Source organism: Syzygium oleosum, unplaced genomic scaffold, assembly GCF_021117445.2.
Source record: "Syzygium oleosum isolate NSW1041296 unplaced genomic scaffold, Sole_v2.1 Sole_v2.07, whole genome shotgun sequence".
Classification (NCBI taxonomy): domain Eukaryota; kingdom Viridiplantae; phylum Streptophyta; class Magnoliopsida; order Myrtales; family Myrtaceae; genus Syzygium; species Syzygium oleosum.
This window is the reverse complement of record NW_026607491.1, coordinates 2,400,876-2,424,674: the sequence shown is the minus strand read 5'-3', so window position 1 is coordinate 2,424,674 and position 23,799 is coordinate 2,400,876. Positions and strand designations below refer to the sequence as shown.

The following is a 23,799-nucleotide window of genomic DNA, read 5'->3' as shown; positions in this document are numbered from 1 at the left end:
ACAAAGATACACATCAGAATTTAATCAACGACGCAAATTTGAAACCTATAGCTAAGAAACATGCTAGAATTTAATCCTCGAAGCAAATCCGGTAACTATAACACAGTGCATGAATTGAAAGATAACATGTTTGTTTGTTTGTTTGTTTGTTCGTGGGCGGTTTCCACAGTGCACGAACTCTAGTATTTATTGCATTTACAACATAATTTCAGCAGTTTTAGTATTGCCTTCAAATATTCAGTTCTTTCGCTTCCATATCTTCACGTTGCCACAACTTCTTATCTTAAGATGAATAACTTCCCCATTGTATCTATGATTATAAGAAGCTACGGTAAAACTTATCCACAAGAAGCTCAAATATCCAAAAATATCACTAGTAGGCAGTTACATATCAATATCGATGTCGATGACTTCATCCCAGATAACAAACGTTTGTTGTCGATAACTTCCTTGGTTGTCGATGCTCTTCGAGCTGTCGACATTTATCTGAAAGAGCTTAAGTATCCCAAAATCTTGCTATACTCTTCAAGTTGTTGACATTTATCTAAAAGAGCTTAAATATCTGAAAATATTGCTACTCATCAAGTTGTCGACTTTTGTTTTTTTATTGATGACTTTTTCTTTTGACCAAGCTTTGCTCTCATCAACTAAGTCTATTACTTGTCCATAATAACCAAAATTGATCATTTTTTGGTGCAAACAACACCACAATACCAAAGATCAATCATCACTCAAAAACTGATTTCTTAGTGGGCTAATATATATATAATGGAGACTAATTTCGCATCGGGAATTGAATAGCTTCATCAGCATCTTACTAGGTAGCAGGAACAAACTACCCCACAAGCTAATATAAACATATACTTTCTGAAGTTGAAGAATAGCGTTTTACTAAGGTTTTTCTTGGCTGAATCTGTTTGTATGAATAATGCAGGCAAAGTCCCACATCAGGCAACTAAGGAGATACTCTAGGCCTTATAATAGGTTAGGTTCCCACTCCAGAAAAGCTAGCTTAGCTTTTCGGGATGAGTTCTTACACGCCCGGTAACGCATTAGAGAACCCCATTGAATATGTTAACGAGAACCCTTTTTCAGGGCTCAACAGCTTTATAGCCTGAGTAAAGATCACATGGCTATGCAATGAATCGGAGTGCAATGAAGGGCTCAACAGCTTTATAGCTTGGCGACTCCACTAAAGACTTAGCTATAGACCATAGAGGACGTAGGCCTAGAAAAAAGCTTGATTGTTTGATGACTAACGTGGTTTTCATGGCAGCGAGACTTGGTTATAGACCATAGAGGGACTTAGGCCTAGAAAAAAGCTTGATTGTTTCTCGACTAACATGGTTTTCATGGCAGTGCATATCATAGACCATAGAGGGACTTAGGCCTAGAAAAAAGCTCGATTGTTTCTCGACTAACATGGTTTTCATGGCAGTGCATATCAAAATCGCGTGGAAAAAGAGGTTAGTTCCCTAACAAAGTGTTAAATGTTGATGCGGGTTGAAGGTTATAAAGGGTGGGCTATTTGTTGACCTATGTGTCTTGCAAGGAGGTGTAGGAATATATGTTTAAATGGGTGAATATAGAAGTGGTGTTTTGATATAAACCTGTTATGCATGCCTTTATACGTTTTAGCATTACACTTTTACAAACAATTTGCGGTCTATACGGGCTCTTTGGCGTCATTTTGGGCCGCCAAATTTAATCTCCCTTGGCACAACGGGTCTTGGCAACATCTTCTCCGCTGGGCGTCCACATCCATTGCTGGCAACAGCTTCCATCACCGCCTTGCTCGGTTTGCACTTGGAGCTCTATGCCACCTCGTTTGGATAGAGCGTAACAACTTTCTATTTAGAAATGGGACCATTTTCCTACCTGCGATGCGGAACCATCTTGTCAAAGCTGTTCGAGATAAGGCTCTTTCTCTTAAGTCTGTTGCAGATACTCCGTGCAATAGAAGAATCCAGGCCAGGGACATCCCGACATCTATTTTTCTTAATGTTCTGTAGTTGTTGTTCCTTTGTGGCTCTTTAGTCCGCTTGTTAGAGGTTCAGCTCGTTCTTCTTAACACCCGAGCCCCTGCTGCTTGTAGCGTCCGCTAGCTTTAGTCAGCCGCTACACCTTTGCAACTATCGCAACACCTGTGTTGTACGAGGTTTTTGTGTACGGCTTTTTCTGATGTATCTTGTGAATTGAAAAGTATATAATCCTCTTACCTTATCCAAAAAAAAAATTTGCGGTCTAAAACGCGGACGGCACTTTTAGGAAACCCCCTAGGATGTGTCGCGAATAGATGACCCTGTCGGCATTTTGCAACTATTGGCGAAGCATTCTCGGCCCCACTCATCTCGCGAAAGAAAAGACATACCAAATGCGTACTTTAGGTTTCCAGCAAACAGTAATAGCACTTTTGCAATAGTTGACATAATCAAAACTTGATCATAACTCCGCATGCCTTTTGAAAAGTCTAGTCATATAAGTTAAAGAATTAATGTGGGCAACGGGTGTTAAAGCATATTAATACAGAGACTCGGAGATGTGTTTATAGAATATATCCCTGTCATTAGAATGGAATCTTTTGTTTCTTCTTCCATATATCCGAGTATTGTGTGCTCTCAGTTGATGAGTCGACCAAATAGTGATCGGATGGATCAAGCCATCTAATCTCACACCAACATCGGAATAGCTTTAGAACCGGTTATTCTCAAATGCCATGGCACCAAACTTGGAACGATCAACAACCACCAGTTTAAAAAAATCCTCAGATTTCATTGTTGAATTTCAAGTGTGGTCGAAATAGTCGTAAGAGGTTGCCATTTTTGCGGGCCTTACCTCGTCTAAGCCAAAGTCTATCACTTTCTCTCCGAGATCTACAGATTCCTGCACATTGAACCTGTTGAGGAGAGTAATGCAAGAGATGATGGAAAGTCAAGCCTGCCACAATCCCTCGTTTTACGGACCATAGCTTGTCTAGAGCAATGCAGTAGACATTGAGGAATTTTGGTGCTACCCTATTATTACTTACTAATCGTGTGATTGTCGCACTTATCTCACAGACGTTCTCAATTTCTTTGGGATGTTGGTTCATAGTAAATCGATCGATTTCTTGAACCAGACGGATCAATGCACACAAAACACATTCGTGCGACATGACAAGCATATGTACATTAGAAGCAACCTACGTCTTAGACACCATAGTACCGCATATCAATCATCACTCAGGAACTAATTTCTTAGTAAGCTAATATATAATAGAGACTAATCTCACATCACGGATTGAATAGCTTCATCAGCATATTACATAGTAGCAAGAATAAACTAACCCAGGAAGCCGATATGAACGAAAAGTTTCCGAAGTTGAAGAATAGCGTTTCACTGAGGTCCTTCCCCGCTGAATCTGTCTGTGAGAACCCCGCTGAATATGTCTATGAGAACCGTTTTGGAGTGCAATGAAGCGCTCAACAGCTTTATGGCCTGAGTAAAGATCACACGGCACAAGACAAGTTATGAATAAGGGGTGCTTGAGAAAAGACACCGTGGCTGCTTTTTTCGCATGTTTTAGAATGCGTACTTCAGGTTTCTAGCAAACAGTAATAGAACTTTTGCAGTGGCTCACATAATAAGAACTTGATAAAAAATCTTTATACCTTCTAAAAAAGTCTGGTCATATAAGTTGAAGAATTAATGCAGGCAACGGGTGTTAAAGCATATTGATACATAGGTTTGGAGATGTGTTTATAGGATATATCTCAGTATTTAGAAAGGAATCTTAGTTTTTTCTTCCATATATCTGCGCTTTGATGTGCTCTTTGTTGATGAGTTAACCAAATAGCGATGGGATGGATCAAACCTTCTAATCTCATACAAACATTGTAGTAGCTTAGGAACCGGTTATTCCTTTATGCCATTGTACCGAACAGACATACAACCACTAGTTGAAAATCAAACCATCAGATTTCATTGTTGAATTTCATATGTGGTCAAAATATTTGTAAGAGGTTGCGACTTTTGCGGTCCTTACCTCGTCCAAGCCAAAGTCGATCACCTTCTCTTCGAGATCCCCGTTTTCGTGCACATTGAACCTGTTGAGGAGAGTAATGCAAGAGATGGTGGACATGGGCTTTACAGCCAGATCGTCCATCACCATGTACGTGATGACGCCTCTCACATAACCACCCTTTCCATCGGGTAACTTGGCTGAGGATGGGGCACCGGCAGCTGGTCCTGCGACCCACGACAGTTCCTTGCTCATCGCATTGTTGCAACCTAGTTTAATTCCTAAGACGAATTGGATAATATCTTAATCAAGATAATTCATTTTCATTATTTATTAATTACGAATTTAATTTTAAAAAATACCAAAAACATCATCTTAGAATAAGTTAGATTCTTTTCTAGGATAGATTGCATGCTTAAATTAGGGTATTTAATTAATTCCGAATTTTAAAAAAATATTAAAAAATAGCATATGCATGTCATGTAGTCTAGGTCATATCATATTGCTATGTCACGTGCATGTCATATAGTTTGAATATTAGGCTCATTTAATTAGAAATTGCACGTCATATAGAATTAGGTGCATAAATTCCATGTCATGCCACGTCATTAATTGCATGTCATATAGCTTGTATGTTAGAGTTATTTAATTAGGATTGCATGTAATGCTAGAATAGTTGCATTAATTCTTGCCCATCATTAGAATTAGGTCATGTAGTTAAATAGCATGCCATGCTAGAGTAGATAATATTTTCTACGTCATTGCATTTAGAATAAGTTTACATCATATGCATTGCACATAGTTGAGTTCTCATTAAATAAGAGAAAACACAAAAAGAATTTATTGAAATTGTGTGGTAATTAGAATCATATTTAGGTTAAGATGTGTGTTTCTAATTAACGTTTAGTGCAGATGATTGTGTTGCTTCGAGGTAAGTAAATTCCCTCCTCACCCTTGCAATTTATTTATCGCTTTGATTATTGGGTGTTTCATTAATGGTTGCGCACCCGCATGATCACCTCACATGTTAGTAGCTAAGTTACAATGAATCCAAGCTACCTGCTAAACATTTTTAAAATAAAAAGAGAAAATGTACCGAAAGGGCATTAGAGTGATCTAGCGTAATCAAGTCCCCGAATCCATAATCTATTGTTCGCAGGAGTAAAGTAATTCTCTTGATACTTTACTTGAGTTTATAACTAACTCACCAAAAATTAGATTAGTGGCAACTCTTAGTTGAAATAATTTGGCATGTTAAGAAACTTGAACCTTAAGTTGCGTATTAGTATGGGCTTGGGAGAGCGAACTAGGTGAAAACTTAGTAATCCATTAGCTAACCCCTAGATGGTGCACCGTTCGGCGAGGTCACGACAGTCCTAAAGGTATCAAAGCCGCTTAAGTGATCATGCAAATTTTCTAGAGATGGTTAATTATGATCCTTAACGAGTCCTGTCCATTCTAGAAAGAGAAATTAACAAACAATTTATTGAAGTGCAATGCAGTAAAGAAACACTCAAGTATTGAAAGCATCTAAGTAAAGGTATGGAAAATGAAAACCCCATACAAGTCGGGCAAAGAATGTACATGGCCTCATTATAAGCCTCCTCCGTAAGCTAAACCCGATACTAAGTAGGGAAAAGAATAGACAATGCGTTGTTATTGAGCCTTGGGACATGAACCCCCGTAAGCTTGAGATTAGAGACTATTCCTATTTACACACCTAAATCTACTCATTTTATTAAGTGATGAGCCTAACCTAATCTAAACTAGACATTTCTTAAAAGAATGATGCTAAGTCTAAGTGATTTTTATTTACTAGCTAAGACCTAGGCTAGATTGTTCATTAAATCCTAAGTTCATTAACTATACTAGCCTAAGCTATACTTATTTTGGACCAACTCCTTGGCTTCTCATCGACCGCCGGTCTTCAAGCTCACGGCCTGAAACAGCCCGAATTTCGATGTAGTTCCGGGATCAATAAAATTGACAATATTTCGCATTTCATTTTAGTAAGTCTCACCTAGAGCTGATCACTCTCGGGATACTAACCAATAGGGTATGGCCAATTAGAAAGCGGTACGTGAGCCAAGGATCCGATCGCGAAGCGGACACTGATCACGAGAAATGATGAGAGAATATTATAAATCAATGTGAATCGATCTTAGGAAAAGTAACGGATTTGGTTTGGCCAAGGCCAACGATGTACAATCGGATCGCAGGTGATTCTGCATGACCGAGAGTGCACGTGGCCAACCAATCCTGAACTTAAACCGGACGATCGTGACCTCTGGGATTGGTGATAATTTCTCATTCTCTCAATGATCAGGACCGTCATGACTCGGATAACCCTAGGTCGATACGCGTAACCTCTAGACAGCCGTCCGTTAGTGAGAGACCTTAAAATTGGAAATCGAGCGAGTTTTAGTCACGAAATTGGACCCGGACTTTGATACCGATTTTCGAAGGCTTAAGAGACTATTTTTGGGAATCTGACGTCATATCACGCTGGCCACACACGTTCGGAGTTAGTACGAGTAAAAATTGGAATTTCGGTCCGGGGGTGAAAAAATTACAATTTTGCCCCTCGGGACGCCATCGTTGTTTTTCGAGGCCAAATGAGGTTATTTTTCGAGGCCGACGCCTTTTTTGGGTGGCCACGCATACCAGGAGTCGTTATGGCCAAAAATTAGAATTTCGACAAAAATTGAAAAAATAATATTATTTTATTCCCGAAACTTCGACGTGGATTTTCGAAGGCTTGCGCGATGAATTTCGCGATTCCGACACCACATTATGTTGGCCACGCTCATGGAGGGTTGGTACGTGCAAAAATTGGAATTTCGCCCCGGGGCCGGAAAAATGACGGTTTTGCCCCTGGGCCGTTTTCGAGTCCGAATTTTTGGGAAAATTTTTGGATAATTATGGAGGGTTTATCAGCTGCATTATTGGCCCCAAAGACCATTTTACCCTTCACTTTTTGGATAGGATCGAATTAGAACCGTTAGATTAGGAGCGTTTTGGTCAAATGGCTCGGATCGGTGACACGTGGCGCAAGGGGCTGCTATTTCTTGACCTGGTCAGACCAGTTTCTCTCTCCTCTTCATTTCTCTCGGCCAGAACAGCCCCCAGCCAGCAGCTCCCTCTCCATTTCTCTCTTTTTCTCTCTCGGCAAGCTTTGCCGGAGCTCGCCGCCGGCCGCCGGAGCGCCGCCGCTGGCCACCGTGCCTCGTCGTCGACCACCTCTGTCCCCGGCCTCAGTCTCAGCCACACCCAACCCATTTCTCTCTCTATTTCTCTCTCTTTCTCCCTCTTTTTCTCTCTTTCCGTTCGGCAAATAGGGCCGCCGGAGCTTCGCCGGAGCTCCGATCGCCGCACCGTCGCCACCCAGCCGTCCAGCCTCACCGTACGACGCCGACCGTCCCCGTCCGTACGGTGTCCCCGTACGGTCGGTACTGTAGCGTCCATACGCCGCCGTCCGTACGACCCGCCGTGGCCGTCACCGCCGTCTCGCCAGCCATCGTTCCCTCGCAGTCCGTACAGTGTCCGTACGCCTCCGTGAACAGTACCGCCGTGAACAGTACGCGCCCGGGAATTCCGCCGCCGGTTTCACTGTTCATCAGTGATCGGCCGCCGTTCCCCGTCGCCGTGGTTTAGAAATTAAGTGAGTAAAATTCCTAAACCCGGATTAGGACTGATAGTGCGTTTTTTTGGACTGGTTTAGGTATTATCGGTGTATAATTCGGACTGGATTGAGGACTGATTAGTGGAAATAAAATCCGAGGAATTTAGTGGGATTATTATGGACAATTATTGGGCCCGGATTGAGAAAATAGCGGCTGTCCATATTTTTGAGGAATGTACCGGATTATAATGGACAGCAAGAATTATTAGCTGAATAGCCAGAATTACCCAGAATGATTGGTTGTTGATTGATTGATGATCAATTGTGTTTAATTGCGAAATGCTATATTGCGTGCTTGTGTGGCTGAATCGTGCGGAGTGTGATTGGCCAATTGATGGCTTGAATTGTGTATTTGGAATTTGGCCGCACAGTATTAATAGGCCAAGTAAGCACGTGGCTTGTGAATTAGGCATTGTGGAATGACTTTGATTGAACTGTGTGCCTGTGCCTATGTTATGTGGATGCTCATGTTGTATTTCATGGCACGCATTATGAATGCCGAGAATGAGGCTTGTGATGAAATTGTGTGAGACTGCGTGCCTGTCATGAGCATGTGATCACATAAAATACCCTGATGCGTGTTACGCGGGGTTCAGATAATAATGGGTTGTGTGATCACCTAAGGGCCTTCGGGTCGTGACCTTCGGGTCGATGCCGTCCTCATGCACTTTGAAGCAGGACGATGCCCGGTACGTCCGGAAGGCGACCATCCTCATGCACTTTGAAGCAGGCTCTGGTTCGTAAGGAGATCAGTGTTGTGCCTCATGCACTTTGAAGCAGGCTAGAGACACTGGGCCAGATCGGTTGCTGCACCTCATGCACTTTGAAGCAGGCTAGACGCACCGGGCCGTGAATATTGTCGACTCGAGTCGTAATAAATAATAAATCGGGCGATTGCCAGTGTGCCAGTGTGGGCCAGTGGACCGGAAAATGCATATGACATGCTAACAACATTTGCATGCATAAGAATGCATGAATTAGCGTGCGAGTGTGTGAGACTCGGTGCAGGAGCATGTGTTTGGCATACGTGTGACTATGTGTGCCACGTATGTGCCGTGATTATTAGATGTTGAACTATCTAACCTGCAGGGTCAGAGACTTGTGTGATCATTGTTGTGTTATACTTTGAGTGTTTATTTCCGGTCAGGAGATTGCATGCTAGCCTAGCCTAGGTTTAGGGGTTGAACTCACTGAGATTCGTCTCACGGTTGTGTAAACCGAAACATTTCAGACCCCCAACCGTAGAATGCCGAGGTCACCACCTCTTTCTGGGATACCGCATCGCATTCAGCGGTCGTTGAGCATGCACCCCTGTGGAGACGGAGCAGCAGATATGGAGTCAGAGGAGCAGTTGGATGAATCCTCGGAATCCTCAAATCCTGACTGGGATCCCTAAGAGCACCCTAGCCACTTACCATTTTGACCCAGTGGCTGTTGACTGTTTGTACTGCTCGCTTTTGTTGTTTGATGGGTATTGTAAAAAGGTTTTCTATAGTAATGTAAGTATGTACCTATTTTCTGCTGTGATCGTGTTTATTGCTTGGCTATCCTTGGCTCGTATTTTATAATTGTCAGGGTTGTTTATTTAATTGTTTCCGCTTGTGCTTGTTCTCTGTTGGGCGTTGGGTCGGCGACGTTTCCTGGGACGTCGCACTGCAATCGACCAAGGTAGGGATGTTAGCACTTCGTAGGGTACGGGGCGTGACACGGCCACCGCCGTCGGTGTCGGTTTCCATTCAACATTCACATCAAGCACTCATTCAAAGCAATCACTTAGGAAGTTCACTAATGGGCAAATAATCAAGCAATTCGAAACGGGCTCGGGAATTTTGATTTCGCCCATGCAATTCGATTAACCCAACCACCTCCTAATCAAACTAGGGGTTCATTGAATATTAACCTCCATTTGTGCTCACAAAGTGGTAGACTAACATCATTTACTCCAAATTAAATTATAATCACCCATCTAAACTACCCGCGGAAGGACATGCGTGGAAAGCCTAATCATACATCTAATCATCCACACGCAAGGCTAGCTAAGGCATGCAATTAGTTTAATTAGCCTTGGCATCAAGTAAACAGTTTAGTGACCCAAGAGGGGCACTTTTCAGTTTTTGTCTTAATTCTGCACGATTATGTTTTAATTCAACCGAATGGCTTAATGACCTACCCATCGAATGAAACGAGCAGAAAATGAAAGCTTAGAAAGTGTAGCTTACTGTTCATTAAGACCATTTTCACCGATTGTGACCCGAAAGACCCAAATTTTTAAATTTAGACTGACTTCTCCGAAACTGACTCAGTTCCGATCCAGTTTTTGAAAAATGCGGGAAAAATAGTAAACAAGCTCAAAAACATTTAAAAAATTATGAAACTTTCCAGATTTACATTTAAGGACCTGCTGAACAACTTTAATTTTAATATTTTTTGCAAAAAAGGACTCCAGCTGTGAGTAAATTACAAAACACGTCCAGAGGACGTAGGAATAGATTTTCTGGATCAAAGCACCGAATCTGATTCGTACTTTGATCAAACGTATGATGGATCAAATGAGCTTCGTTTTCAATGATCTTGGTATCAATGGAAAGCTTATGATCTTGACTTTAACTTTCATGAAGAACATTTTTCCAGATTGGAAACACAAAAAATCAAATAACGGACTAAGGTCAGCCAGACTCTAGTGTTTCCAGAAAGTGATTTGCATCTTCACACTCATGTCCATGAACATTCGAGCATATTCAAGTATACTCCAGCTAATTTCCAGAACTATAGGCTATCTTCAACCTACTCAGATGGACACACAAGCACATACATGAACAATTTCAAAGCTTCGTTCATCAAACACATCCTAAATCAACCATCTATACACAACAACATACACAAATCCTCATCAAAACTACTCTAATCAACAGACCTCTAACATGTGATCATCCCAAGCTAATCAATCATCAAAATGAACACTAATCAACATCCTGGAGGCTTGGCTACATGAGGAATTTCCACGGAAATGATCAATAAAACTTTGATTAAACACGAGATTGAGCTGGATTTCTAAGATATCATACATAAACATTCGAATTCTAGCCTAATTAACGTATGAACTTCGGAAATCAATCTCAATTGACATTAAAGGAGACTCGGCCACACAAAGACAAGCATCCTAAGGCTTATCTAACATGCAATTAGACATCGATTCCATGAAATTAAGCTAGTTCCAAGTCCAATTTTCAATCCGATTTCGGAAAATTCCATCACATCCTAGCTCCAATTAATCATAGATCGAAGTTATAACTTCGATTTTGGACTACGATTAGATTGAGCTTCATTGGATGATCATATAGAATTGATCATCGAAATTTGTAATCTGGACCTACCTTGTGCAACTTCCGACGGCCAATAGGGGGAGCGCCGGTCACCACCACATCAAGGAGACACCAAGGAGACCGATCGTGATAGGCCGAGGCCGAGGTGTTGCCAGAGGGGAGCCAAGATCGGCAAGGAATCGGAGGATGAGGAGGGACAGCGTGGAGCATGTCCCCAAGCGCAAGCGCGCGCGCGCGAGAGAGAGAGAGAGAGAGAGAGAGAGAGTTTTGATCTTAGAATTTAGAGGAAAAATTTGAATCCCCTTCAAATCCTAGCCGTTGGATTTGTCACACCCCGAAACCTACCAAGATGGGGAATGACACGGCCGTCCTTTCGCCCAAAGGACGCAGCCTCAAACCACCCAAGAGTCCCAATGACATCGCTGTCGTTCTATTGGCTGCTAAACAAAGAACCTAAAAGGTTTGGGAAAGAGAGGGATGAGCAACCACAGCTCAGTGAATAGTACATCTCTTCTAAGTAGATCGAGCAATCACTATGCATGTATACAAAACAATACCAGAACTTTAGAAGCCAAACCCAAGGTTTAAAATACATATAGAATCACATAAGAGTTATTTCATTTCATCAAAACTTTGTACAAGTCACAAATACACATTTAAATCCACCATCACAATTCAAACTATCAATGGTCAAGTCCATTGATCAATCTCTATAAAAAACCACATCAATGGTCCATTCCATTGACTAATCTCAAATCACACATCAATGGTCTATTCCATTGATGAATCTCATATCGCATCAAACGTCGATGGTCCATTCCATCGACCAATCTATTGCTCAATATCTAACCACGGTCACGACACAAAGCCTTGTGACAAAGCTACCAAGATTCCCCCATTGGCACGGTCTCCACCTACAAAGCCGGTGGCTCGGTCCAGAAGGATATCCTAAACCCGGTATGCATACCCCAAAACCCCTCAATGGGTTCACAGTCATATTGAGCATCAAACAATCATCATCCAATATCAGAATTTCAATCCATAATACATTTCATAAACCAAACAAATAACTTTCTCACAATACAGCTCATCCGCCAGAAATACATTTCGTAGAGCATTTCTTGAATAATTTCCGAACTCATTTCATAAACTAGTTCATAACGCAATATACAAATGTATCCTTTCATAATACATTTCCAAAAACGATTCTCAAGTCATTCTCAAATACTAAAAAGTAGTAAATGCTCGATCCCAATTTATGCAACAGAATGCTCTTTAAGTTCAACATATATATTTATATCGAATCATAATTTCTTCGAGATATGGTTTTTATAAAACCAAAGAAGAGATAGTACCACTCACCTGGAATCCCCGAAAATCAAACAATCACGCTCACTCGAACCGACGATCTCGTAATCGTAACAATTAAACGAGAATCGACATCAAAACCAAGTAAAAAAACTACGAAACGACTAAACGACGCTTAAACGCTAACAAGACAACTCAAAGGCGCCCATAAATCGCTTCTCCAAAGCGATTATCCAAACCGTTCGCAACGCGGAGTTTAAACGCGAAACTTGATCACACCATAAATTCCTCCACCGAACCCCGTTCCAAGCGAGCTTATAGTCAATAGAAAGCCCACTCAGAGCACTACAAGAACCCCAACTTGGCCGTCCCAAAATCGAGCCGAAAACCGACGAAAATCAGCCTAAAAGCGGCTGGTTGCGCCTGTTCACCTTGCGCGGCCAACTTCAAAAATTCATATTAGGCAAACCGTAGGTCCAAATCAAGATCCGTAAAATCCCACGGCTCCACAATACCACAAACTATCAATTCTATAAAAATACGCAGCTCAATGCATCAAAAATCGGACTTCGCCGCTCAAATGACACATAATTCCGAAATTGAACCCTAACTCGGAAAAATATTCCGATTGAACGAACGAGGGGCGCGAATACTTACCGGACGTTGCTAATCGAAGTCGAATCGGCTTGACGAGATCCCCGCGGTGCAAAACCCTCTTCTCTTTTCTCTTCTTCTTCTTCTTCTTTCTCTTTTCCTCTCTTTCTCTCTTTCCCTTTTCCCGCTGAGAGCTCTCGGTCTGCTCTCTCTTCCTTTTTAAGGAGCAGAACATGCCCCTTTCTTTTCTCTTTCATTTCTATTCATTTGACTTTTCAACCATTTGCTTTTCTTTTCTTTTCTTTTCTTTTTTTTTAAATCCAAATATTACATTCTCCCCTCCTTACAAAAATTTCGTTCTCGAAATTTGCACTTACCTCAATGAACAAACAAATAAGGATATTTGCGTGTTTCCTCCTCCTAAAAATTTCCCAAGAAGGCTCCCTGTGTGATTTTGCCATTGCATCTTCACATATATTCTAAATAAACTATTCTGTTTCTTTAAGCTTTACCAGCATATTCCAAAGGTCCACCATGCTTTCGCTGCGCCTCCGATCAAAATCAGTTTTGCGTCTTTTTCTATTTCAAGTTTATCATCACCTCCAAAATTATTCGATCACAAAAAGTAGTTCATAGTTCATTCACATAAGCATCAAAGAACAGAAACTAGTCTGACCATTCTTGCAAAACCTTCGGGATTTGTGACGTGCAGTACATACAAATCTTCATACTAGATTTCCTTTTCATGAGTGGAAAGTCCTTCTAGCATGATTTGGAGAAATAATTAGTTCTCGAGGACTTCGTATACCATCTTATTATCAATTGTCAATTGATAGAATTTCCATCTAGACCATACCCCAAATGACCAGCACACAGAAGCTTTACCATCAAGATTAGTTTCCTCATCTAATAATCCGTAGAATCATCTATCGATTCAGCCAAACTTCTTTCTTTTTACAATCAGTTATATCCTTCAAGTGATTTTTGTGCTCGTGAGACGAAACTTTGGGGGCTTTCAAACCATCTCGCCGATAGGAGACCATCATGTTCTCATAAACCAGAGTACTAAATTTTGTGTTATTGCCCACATGATTATTGCCATCGGAATTTAGAGCTTTAGCAATACTTTCCATCAAGCCTTCACAAAATTGTAGTTCAAGAAGTTTTTTGTAACCTTTCTGTCTGTAGAAGGCCAACAACTGTGCCTTAGCCATTACAAGATCTAGCCGAATACCTCCACTAGATGAGCATTGAGACAACGTTTTTATATACTCTACTAGTTTATCCGAATTGGCACTCATGGATTCATCCCCACCTTCACTGGAGTCTAGCTCTTCCCGAATTCCAGTATTTTCAACAATCTAGACCTTTATCTTGTCGTAAACATCCTTTGGTGTGCAAGAACAAGCCAACTTGATATGACAAAAAAAAAAGTGTTCGGACTTGGTCAATCGATCAACAATCACTCATGTAGCTTTCAAGTCCAATTTGCTCATATCCTCGAGAATAAACTTCCAAGTAGCGAGTAAAGTTGTCACTTCCAGAAGACATACCAGGCATTTGCTACTACGCTTGCCTTGCTTGTATAAATGGACAAACCAATCATAATCTTTCAGAAGCTCCAACCATCTCCTCTGCCTCATATTCAATTCTGCTTACGTAAGAATATACCTTAAGCTCTTGTGATCCATAAAGACTTTGCATTTTTATCATACAAGTAATGCCGCCATGCGATTTCAACTGTCTACAAGCATAAGCCCAACTTTACCATTTGTGTCACCAAAATTCTGAAATTCCTTTTTCCGTCCACTTCTACTAATTATCACCAAATTTCACATCTATTGCTTAGTCTCCCCATTTTGTATTACTTTCCTCAAATCAATCCACCGAAAATTATTGCTTGCAATCTGTCATGCCTAAAATATCATACTACCGCAGTATACTAGTATCCAAACTATCTCCAAATTATCAATTCCTACATAGTCTCTACTATCTCCAAAGTATCATCAATTAACAAAATATCGTTGTGACAATTTTCTCTAGTACCATAAAGTTGATAATCATTCGCTAACACTTGAAATATAATCCACAGAATATCTATCAAATCAAAACATATCGCAACCTGAATTTCCACAAGTTGTCTATTCTCCTTTCAACATTCCATTTACTTCAATTACGTACATAGTCCAAGAACATCACATCATCCACTTGAAGATTCGCGCAAATCAACTCTTATTTATTGCACAAAAACTTTCGAATTCTTTTCCTGTCTTTACTAACACCTCAAGAAGAGATTATTGATAAAATTATCTCAAAATTTGTCAATCTAATATCATGGGATAATTAACTCTTAATACTCTCAAGACAAGATCCACTTATTCAAATTTCCAATCTCAACTATCTCCCCAAACAATTTATCCATAAATCTCATCTAAAAAATATTACCACCTAAGAGATCATCACTTACGATTGAATGTTTACAACTTCCCAAATCACTGAGATAAGAACATATCTAGTTTCCATTATATTCAATGGTCTCAAGTTCTCAACTTAAAGAATCATCACTTAAAATTATCTCTTCTTAATTCAAAGACTGAAACACTCACCTCGTGTTACCATTTTACCGAAAACTACAACTGAAACTGACAGCCTCCACTAGTTCCACAAAATTTTAGAGTAAGATCATAACCTGCTATTCAGAAGTTCATAAGTTGATCGCACCTATTTACCATAAGTAAATCTCTGTCTCACATGTCAATTCAAGCTTATAACTTCTAAGATCAATTCTTATCATACCAAATATCGCCGCATATCAAGACTTCCAATATAAATTCTCCTTTTCTAACCAAGAAAAATAACCTATCTCAACCAGCAACTTTTGCTCTTCATCCCTGTTCTTTGTCAGTGATTTCTTTAATTGTCCATACCTCGTCCAAAATATGCTCTAGAGGCAATTTGTCAAGTTGGGAAAGTATATGCTGTCTTGTGATCTCACCTTCCCACCCGACTTCCGCATTAATTTGAATGAGTCTTGAACACTTGATAAAATGTTGTCTTCAACCTTCCAATTTCATCTACTAGCATTTCCCTTTTTGCCGGCTGCTCAAGATTTTCACTCTCCAGTTCATTAATCAAGTTATTGGATAATTTGGAGGCTCCAACATGTTTCTCACATTCTAATTAAAGGTATAAATTCTTTGCTTCCAAATCTCCAACAAACTTTTGCAAAATGAATATTTCAACTTGTGCATTTACATCTTTCTCCACTTCTTCCTCATTTGAATTTCTTCTTGCAAAAAGTGTACATAATTTTCCGAACCCGCCAAGCGTGCCCCACTTGATTGTACGTAAGTTGCACGTTCTTGTTTTGTAACTCCTTCACTGTTTATCTGGGACATGTAGGGTCGAGACTTGCCTACTCCACTAGGGAGAGAACACTCTATAGCACCCATTAAAGCCCTTAATTTCTTCCCACAAAGACTTTACATCTCTCTCCAACTCCCTATTTTTGCCAGCCGACGCATCACAATTGCCTTTAGCTTTCAGATTTTCATCAACGGGTCTGCAAATGCCATCTACAAAAACTTCAAAATCCGTAACCTCGACTATTATATCATCTCCATTACTAAACGCACCCTCATCTACAACAATTTCCACAGTAAGAGATTCCTCCCTCTGACCTTGACCATCACAATCCCTAGCTCTAGCTAGATTTTCTTCCCGACCACCACTAATTCCATCTTCACCTATTGACACTACACTTTCTGATGCACTAGAAACTCAAAACTCCTTGTATTTTTGTTTATCCATGGTCGATGACAACCGGTCCTATTCAAGAGTACACATCTTGAGTTGTGACTCGCCAAATATCTCCCCCTTTATTTTCTTGCCAAAACCGCACATTGAAAACCTTAAGATACATTCTTGGTATCAAAAGTAACAACTCGCTTGCCTTTGTTATCTCTTACAAGGCAAAGCACGTTTCTCTAAATCAGAATTGACGGTCACCTGGATTCCAAAAGAAACATACACCATAGTATTCAATAAAAGACTAATACGCTATAAACTAACACACAAGCTCACAACGTCCCATAGACTCTATACCCCAAAAATCATAACCTAAGCTCCGATACCAACAAATGTCACACCCCGAAACCTACCAAGATGGGGAATGACACGGCCGTCCTTTCGCCCAAAGGACGCAGCCTCAAACCACCCAAGAGTCCCAATGACATCGCTGTCGTTCTATTGGCTACTAAACAAAGAACCTAAAAGGTTTGGGAAAGAGAGGGATGAGCAACCACAGCTCAGTGAATAGTACATCTCTTCTAAGTAGATCGAGCAATCACTATGCATGTATACAAAGCAATACCAGAACTTTAGAAGCCAAACCCAAGGTTTAAAATACATATAGAATCACATAAGAGTTATTTCATTTCATCAAAACTTTGTACAAGTCACAAATACACATTTAAATCCACCATCACAATTCAAACTATCAATGGTCAAGTCCATTGATCAATCTCTATAAAAAAACCACATCAATGGTCCATTCCATTGACTAATCTCAAATCACACGTCAATGGTCTATTCCATTGATGAATCTCATATCGCATCAAACGTCGATGGTCCATTCCATTGACCAATCTATTGCTCAATATCTAACCATGGTCACGACACAAAGCCTTGTGACAAGACTACCAAGTTTCCCCCTTGGCAAGGTATCCACCTACAAAGCCGGTGGCTCGGCCCAGAAGGATATCCTAAACCCGGTATGCATACCCCAAAACCCCTCAATGGGTTCACAGTCATATTGAGCATCAAACAATCATCATCCAATATCAAAATTTCAATCCATAATACATTTCATAAACCAAACAAATAACTTTCTCACAATACAGCTCATCCGCCAGAAATACATTTCGTAGAGCATTTATTGAATAATTTCCGAACTCATTTCATAAACTAGTTCATAACGCAATATACAAATGTATCCTTTCATAATACATTTCCAAAAACGATTCTCAAGTCATTCTCAAATACTAAAAAGTAGTAAATGCTCGATCCCAATTTATGCAACAGAATGCTCTTTAAGTTCAACATATATATTTATATCGAATCATAATTTCTTCGAGATATGGTTTTTATAAAACCAAAGAAGAGATAGTACCACTCACCTGGAATCCCCGAAAATCAAACAATCACGCTCACTCGAACCGACGATCTCGTAATCCTAACAATTAAACGAGAATCGACATCAAAACCAAGTAAAAAAACTACGAAACGACTAAACGACGCTTAAATGCTAACAAGACAACTCAAAGGCGCCCATAAATCGCTTCTCCAAAGCGATTATCCAAACCGTTCGCAACGCGGAGTTTAAACGCGAAACTTGATCGCACCATAAATTCCTCCACCGAACCCCGTTCCAAGCGAGCTTATAGTCAATAGAAAGCCCACTCAGAGCACTACAAGAACCCCAACTTGGCCGTCCCAAAATCGAGCCGAAAACCGACGAAAATCAGCCTAAAAGCGGCTGGTTGCGCACTGTTCACCTTGCGCGGCCAACTTCAAAAATTCATATTAGGCAAACCGTAGGTCCAAATCAAGATCCGTAAAATCCCACGGCTCCACAATACCACAAACTATCAATTCTATAAAAATATGCAGCTCAACGCATCAAAAATCGGACTTCGCCGCTCAAATAACACATAATTCCGAAATTGAGCCCTAACTCGGAAAAATATTCCGATTGAACGAATGAGGGGGGCGAATACTTACCGGACGTTGCTAATCGAAGTCGAATCGGCTTAACGAAATCCCCGCGGCGCAAAACCCTCTTCTCTTTTCTCTTCTTCTTCTTCTTCCTTCTCTTTTCCTCTCTTTCTCTCTTTCCCTTTTCCCGCTGAGAGCTCTCGGTCTGCTCTCTCTTCCTTTTTAAGGAGCAGAACGTGCCCCTTTCTTTTCTCTCTCATTTCTATTCCTTTGACTTTTCAACCTTTTGCTTTTCTTTTCTTTTCTTTTCTTTTCTTTTAAATCCAAATATTACAGGATTAGTCCTATGGCTCTTGTTGCTTGCTTGATGACCAAGGAAGCTTATGATTGGCTGAAATTTTGTCACATGGATTGGTGACATGGCAATTTTGATGGCTAAGATCAAATATGCAATGTATGGTCAAGATTAACCTTCACAAGGACTGATGGCAATTTGGCAAATTTGATGAGTGGCACTTTTGTAATTTGTGGCATGTGAGGGAGAGGGCTGGCCGACTATCTTGATGGGCTGACTTGTTCCGCCCATTGGGCCAAGTCCACTCGGGCCCATCTAGGTTGGCCTGGGTTGACTGGGGTCCTTCGAATGTTCAATTCGGCTCTAATTTTTCTAATTGGGCTTAGTGTCTTGGCTAAGTGGGTCGGGTGAGCCCAATTTGTGGATTGGCCTAATGAGCCGGGTCGATTTAGGTCCAATCAAGTAGACTTGAGTTGACCAGGTCGGCCTGAGGCCTTCTAATTGCCTTGATTCTCAAATTAGGCACATGGGTTTGGCCATCACACTTGATTAGGCTCAATCAGCCAAATTGGGCTTCGGCTCAAATGGGTCGAATTAAATCAAGATGGGTCGAATTAAATCAAGTCAATTGGGTTAACACGGCCTCCCTGTCAGTCTCAATTTGTCGTTCTAGTCAAATTACGCCAAATTGATATGATTTTGCTGAAATTGATATTGAAATTGAGTTAATTTTGCTAAATCGGATTCAAATTGTGCTAACTGACATTACTCATGAAGGATCGATAGAGGCCCTAAATTGGCGCTCGAAAATTGGCCAACCCACCTCAAGCTCGATCTTTCGAAATTGGCTTGAAAATTGAATATGATACAACCACCGGATCAAATGTCGAGAAGGAAATTACTCTAGAAAATGACTAGAAATTAATGAATATTGAAATTTGCCGATCAAGAGTCAAAATTTTCGGTTTGGCTAAAAAGTCATTTCTCGATCATTTTTTGTGAAATTGACCAATTGGAAGTCTAATTAAGTTTACAAAGAATTGATTTGATGATTTTTCAATTTTTCAAATTTTCAAAAAATGTTGACCGAGGTTGACTTTAGTGGTTGACCAAAAAGTCAACTCTAAAGACATCATTGGATTATTAGTGAAATCAATGCCTAAGTTTAGACAGAATGCTATGAAATTTGAAAAACTTCAAAAAAAAATACTCTTTTTGGCCGAGAAACGGGCTCTATCGCGATTAAGGATCCATAATCTCGAGTTTTTACCTTTGTTAGGACTTGTCGGCTAAAAATCAAGTGTCAACGACCACTATGGGTGCGTACGGTAACGTTTCTATTTCTGGGAACAATTTCTTTTCAGAAATAATTTTTTTCTATTTCTATTTCTTGGAAGAGTTTATGAGCAAAATAATGCGTTTGGTAACCGCACAAAATTTCTATTTCTAGAACAGAAATATGTTTGGTAACTGCACAAAATTTCTATTCCTGGAATAGAAAAAGATCTATTCTCAATTTTTTGCATTCAAATCTATATCTTTTATTTAACTATAAGTACAAGTTATAAGTGAAAAAAACCAATAAGCATGATTTATTGGTTTGTCTAATCCTTTTTAGGGGTTTAAAACCCCTTTTAATCCCTAAAGTAAGGAATCTTCAAAAATACCACTTGGGCACCTCAAAAATTTAAATTTCACTCAAAGTGGGTGGCCACAGGTATTCTAAGCCATTATGTGAATTTTTTTATATTTTTTTGGGGTAAAATTTATTAAAATTTTTTACTTTCCCTAAATCTGTTTCTTTTTATTTTTCCGAAAATTTTTGATGAAATTTTTTTAATTTTTTCAATTTCGGAATTTTGCAAATATTTAAGGGTTTTCTGAGTTTTTCTGATTTTTATGGATTTTCTGAGAATTTTTCTGATTTATATGAATTTTGGGAATTTTTTAATTTTCTAATTTTTATGGGATTTTTCTGAAATTTTTCTAATTTTTATGAATTTTCGGAATTTTTTAATTTATTCTAAGCCATTATGTGAATTTTTTTTTTTTTGGGGAAAAGTTTATTAAAACTTTTTACTTTCCCAAAATTTGTCTCTTTTTATTTTCCAGAAAGCTTTTTATGAATTTTTTTAAATTTTCTCAATTTCGGAATTTTGCAAATTTTTATGGGTTTTCTGAGTTTTTCTGATTTTTATGGATTTTCTGAGAATTTTTCTAATTTTTACGAATTTTTGGAATTTTTAAATTTTTTTAAATTTAATTAATTTTTTATAATTTTTTATTATTTCTGCCGAGAATGGACCGGACCGGTGCTTTGAGACGGTTTGCAGACGACGGAGGATGGAGGAGGAGCTGAGGTCGTGACTTGAGGACCGGACCTTTCTATTTCTATTTCTATTTCTAGGAACAAAGAAATAGATTTTTTCTACTTCTCTGCTCCAAATCTATTTCTTGGCCACTTTTCTATTCTAGGAAATAGAAAAATAAAATGCGTTACCAAATGAATTTCTGTTCTTTTTTTATTCCAGGGAACAAAAGAACAGAAAAATAAAGAAACAGAAGCGTTACCAAACGCACCCTATACTTATATTTGAATAGATTAGGTAAGATGTATGTAGGGGTGAAGTCGAGTTGAGTCGATTCTAACAAACACATGTTAGGCTTGAGCTTGACCCAACTCGAATCCAAAACTCGAATCAAACTCGATTGAGTACATTTTTTCTCTACTCAAACTAGACTCGATACAAACCTGACATGCTTGAGAATTACTCAGCTCAACTCGTTCTTAAGTATATAAAACTCAACATACTTGATTTTTTCTCGCTCGATCAAACTCAACTTGGCTTGAAATACTTGCAATCGCCCTTTTTGTTTATGTTTAAAAATGTATTAAAGGATGGAAGCGTAATTACATAGTAAGAAGTATAATTATAAGTACATTTTACATTATTTGTCACTAAAAAAAAGAAGGAAAAACTATATAAAAATTAATAAACTCGATTAGGCTCATGAGCAAATTGAGCCAAGTATCTTTAAGCCCAAACTGAACTCGACAAACTAATCGAGTTACTTGAGCATGACTCAAGTTCAGAAAAAGTTGAGCCGATCTGGCATAGGCGACGAGTCAAGCTATTGTCTTTTTCCCCTTTATATCTGAGCTTATGCAATAGAGTATCGAGGACAACTCATCATGGATTGAGAGTTCGGCACTCAATTGGACCCAACCACGGGACATAGGTGCCAACTTATCTGGGACATTGTCGAATTACTTTAAAATTAGTCACCCAACGTTCTCCAGCACGATTAATTTTACGAATGGCGTGTCTATATTGGTTCCACGAGTCCGACATATGCTTTTAGCATTCATTATAGGCTATGAGACGTATTTTCTTTCTTTAGCATGCTCACATCGTTTTTACAACCAGACTAATACATTCATATCGTAAAAGGAGACCATAAACATGCTAATATTTCCACACACACACAAAAAAAAAAAACCTTAGAAAGGTCGATCCACGCTGCACGTCTTGCATAAACTTTGACGAATCAGAACATATCTCTCCACACTTCATATATCACACACACACACACACATACTATATATATTAGCCACTTGATCACGATCTCTCTCACTTCTCACCGACAAAGACATCAGTGAGAACCTTCTTGGAGTGAAATGAAGTCCTCAACAGCTTTATACCCTTCACAGTTATAAATCAAATAATTAAAAAGGACAGTTACTTTTTAAGCCCTGTATTAGAGGCGAACACGATCTTGTTTTACCCTACAAGCATCTCTAATGATTGTACAAAAGCTAAAATTTTGAATAATCGATAGATACCAATAATTTGTTGAGAATATTTTTATAGGACAGAGCTAGTAATTTCTTTTTTCACACAACTCACGTCGGTCAATATTCATTTGTAATTTATACGTCTCTTAAAATAGATTTTTCACATAAATCGTTGAGTCAATTCTAAAATCTAAACATAACCAAGTCGCAGGGAATGGCATGGGCTTACCTCGTCCATTCCCAAGCTGACCACCTTCTCCTCGAGTAGCCCAATCTCCTTCACGTTGAACTCGTTAAGCAAAGTAATGCTCGAAATAGTCGACATTGGCTTCACCTCCAGATCGTCCATCACCATGTACGTAACCACCCCTTGCACGAAACCGCCCTTACTGTTTGATTCAGCTGCTGATGCCGCAGCAGCCGTCGGGTTATCAGCCACTGATTTGACAAGAGTGTATGTTTGGTTCATGGAACTATTGCACTGGGGACATTTTGCAGAAGGGTCCTCCGCCACGTAGCTTGAACAGCTACCATACGAACGGTCATTGCACCTGTAGTAGGTTTTGGGCGTTGAATCTGAAGAAGTGTCAGGCAATATAAGTGGGATTTCAGAGACACAGGAGGGTGCTTTGGGTTTCAAGAGACTGTCTTTCTTGGAAGATTTGATGTACACGTCATTCAGCTTCTCGACGCTGCCGTAGAGATTGCCTAAACTGCCCACCATCCCGGTTGTCGTGAGGAGCTGGATCACCGTTCCCACCGGCAATGCAAGGATGGAAGAGGAAGTCGACAAAATCTTTGCCTGCTTCAGCAAAGAGCACCGTTTGGTTGCTCTTGTTGACCAGAAGCTTCCAGCTCACTTTGTCTGTCGCCATTCTTTGGGTCACTGTATGCAGAGAGGAAGATGAGACTTATGTCTATGCTCCTTGTGAGTAGATACAACGGAGATTTGGTCGATCATCATATGTGCAGTGGCAGTATTTATACATATTAAGGACCAAATTGTTAAGAAACGGAGGGAAGTGAGAAGGGCAGAAACAAATGAAGAGTCAAGTTGCTGCATATCAGTTATTATCATCTTGGAGA

At 39.8% G+C, this 23,799-nt stretch overlaps 1 protein-coding gene and 1 pseudogene across 1 annotated transcript in view; both read right to left on the bottom strand.

Annotated features, from left to right (window-relative positions):
- Positions 1–3,345: 3,345 nt before the first annotated feature.
- The window catches only part of LOC115682248 (uncharacterized), a 106,723-nt gene continuing 86,269 nt past the window's right edge, over positions 3,346–23,799 (bottom strand). Inside the window, exon 5 of the mRNA XM_056313078.1 lies at positions 3,346–3,477. Within this exon, the coding sequence (XP_056169053.1) occupies positions 3,376–3,477 (102 nt within the window). The 3' untranslated portion in view covers positions 3,346–3,375. The remainder of the gene's footprint in view (positions 3,478–23,799) is intronic.
- On the bottom strand, positions 22,090–23,588 carry LOC115668090 (uncharacterized; annotated as a pseudogene).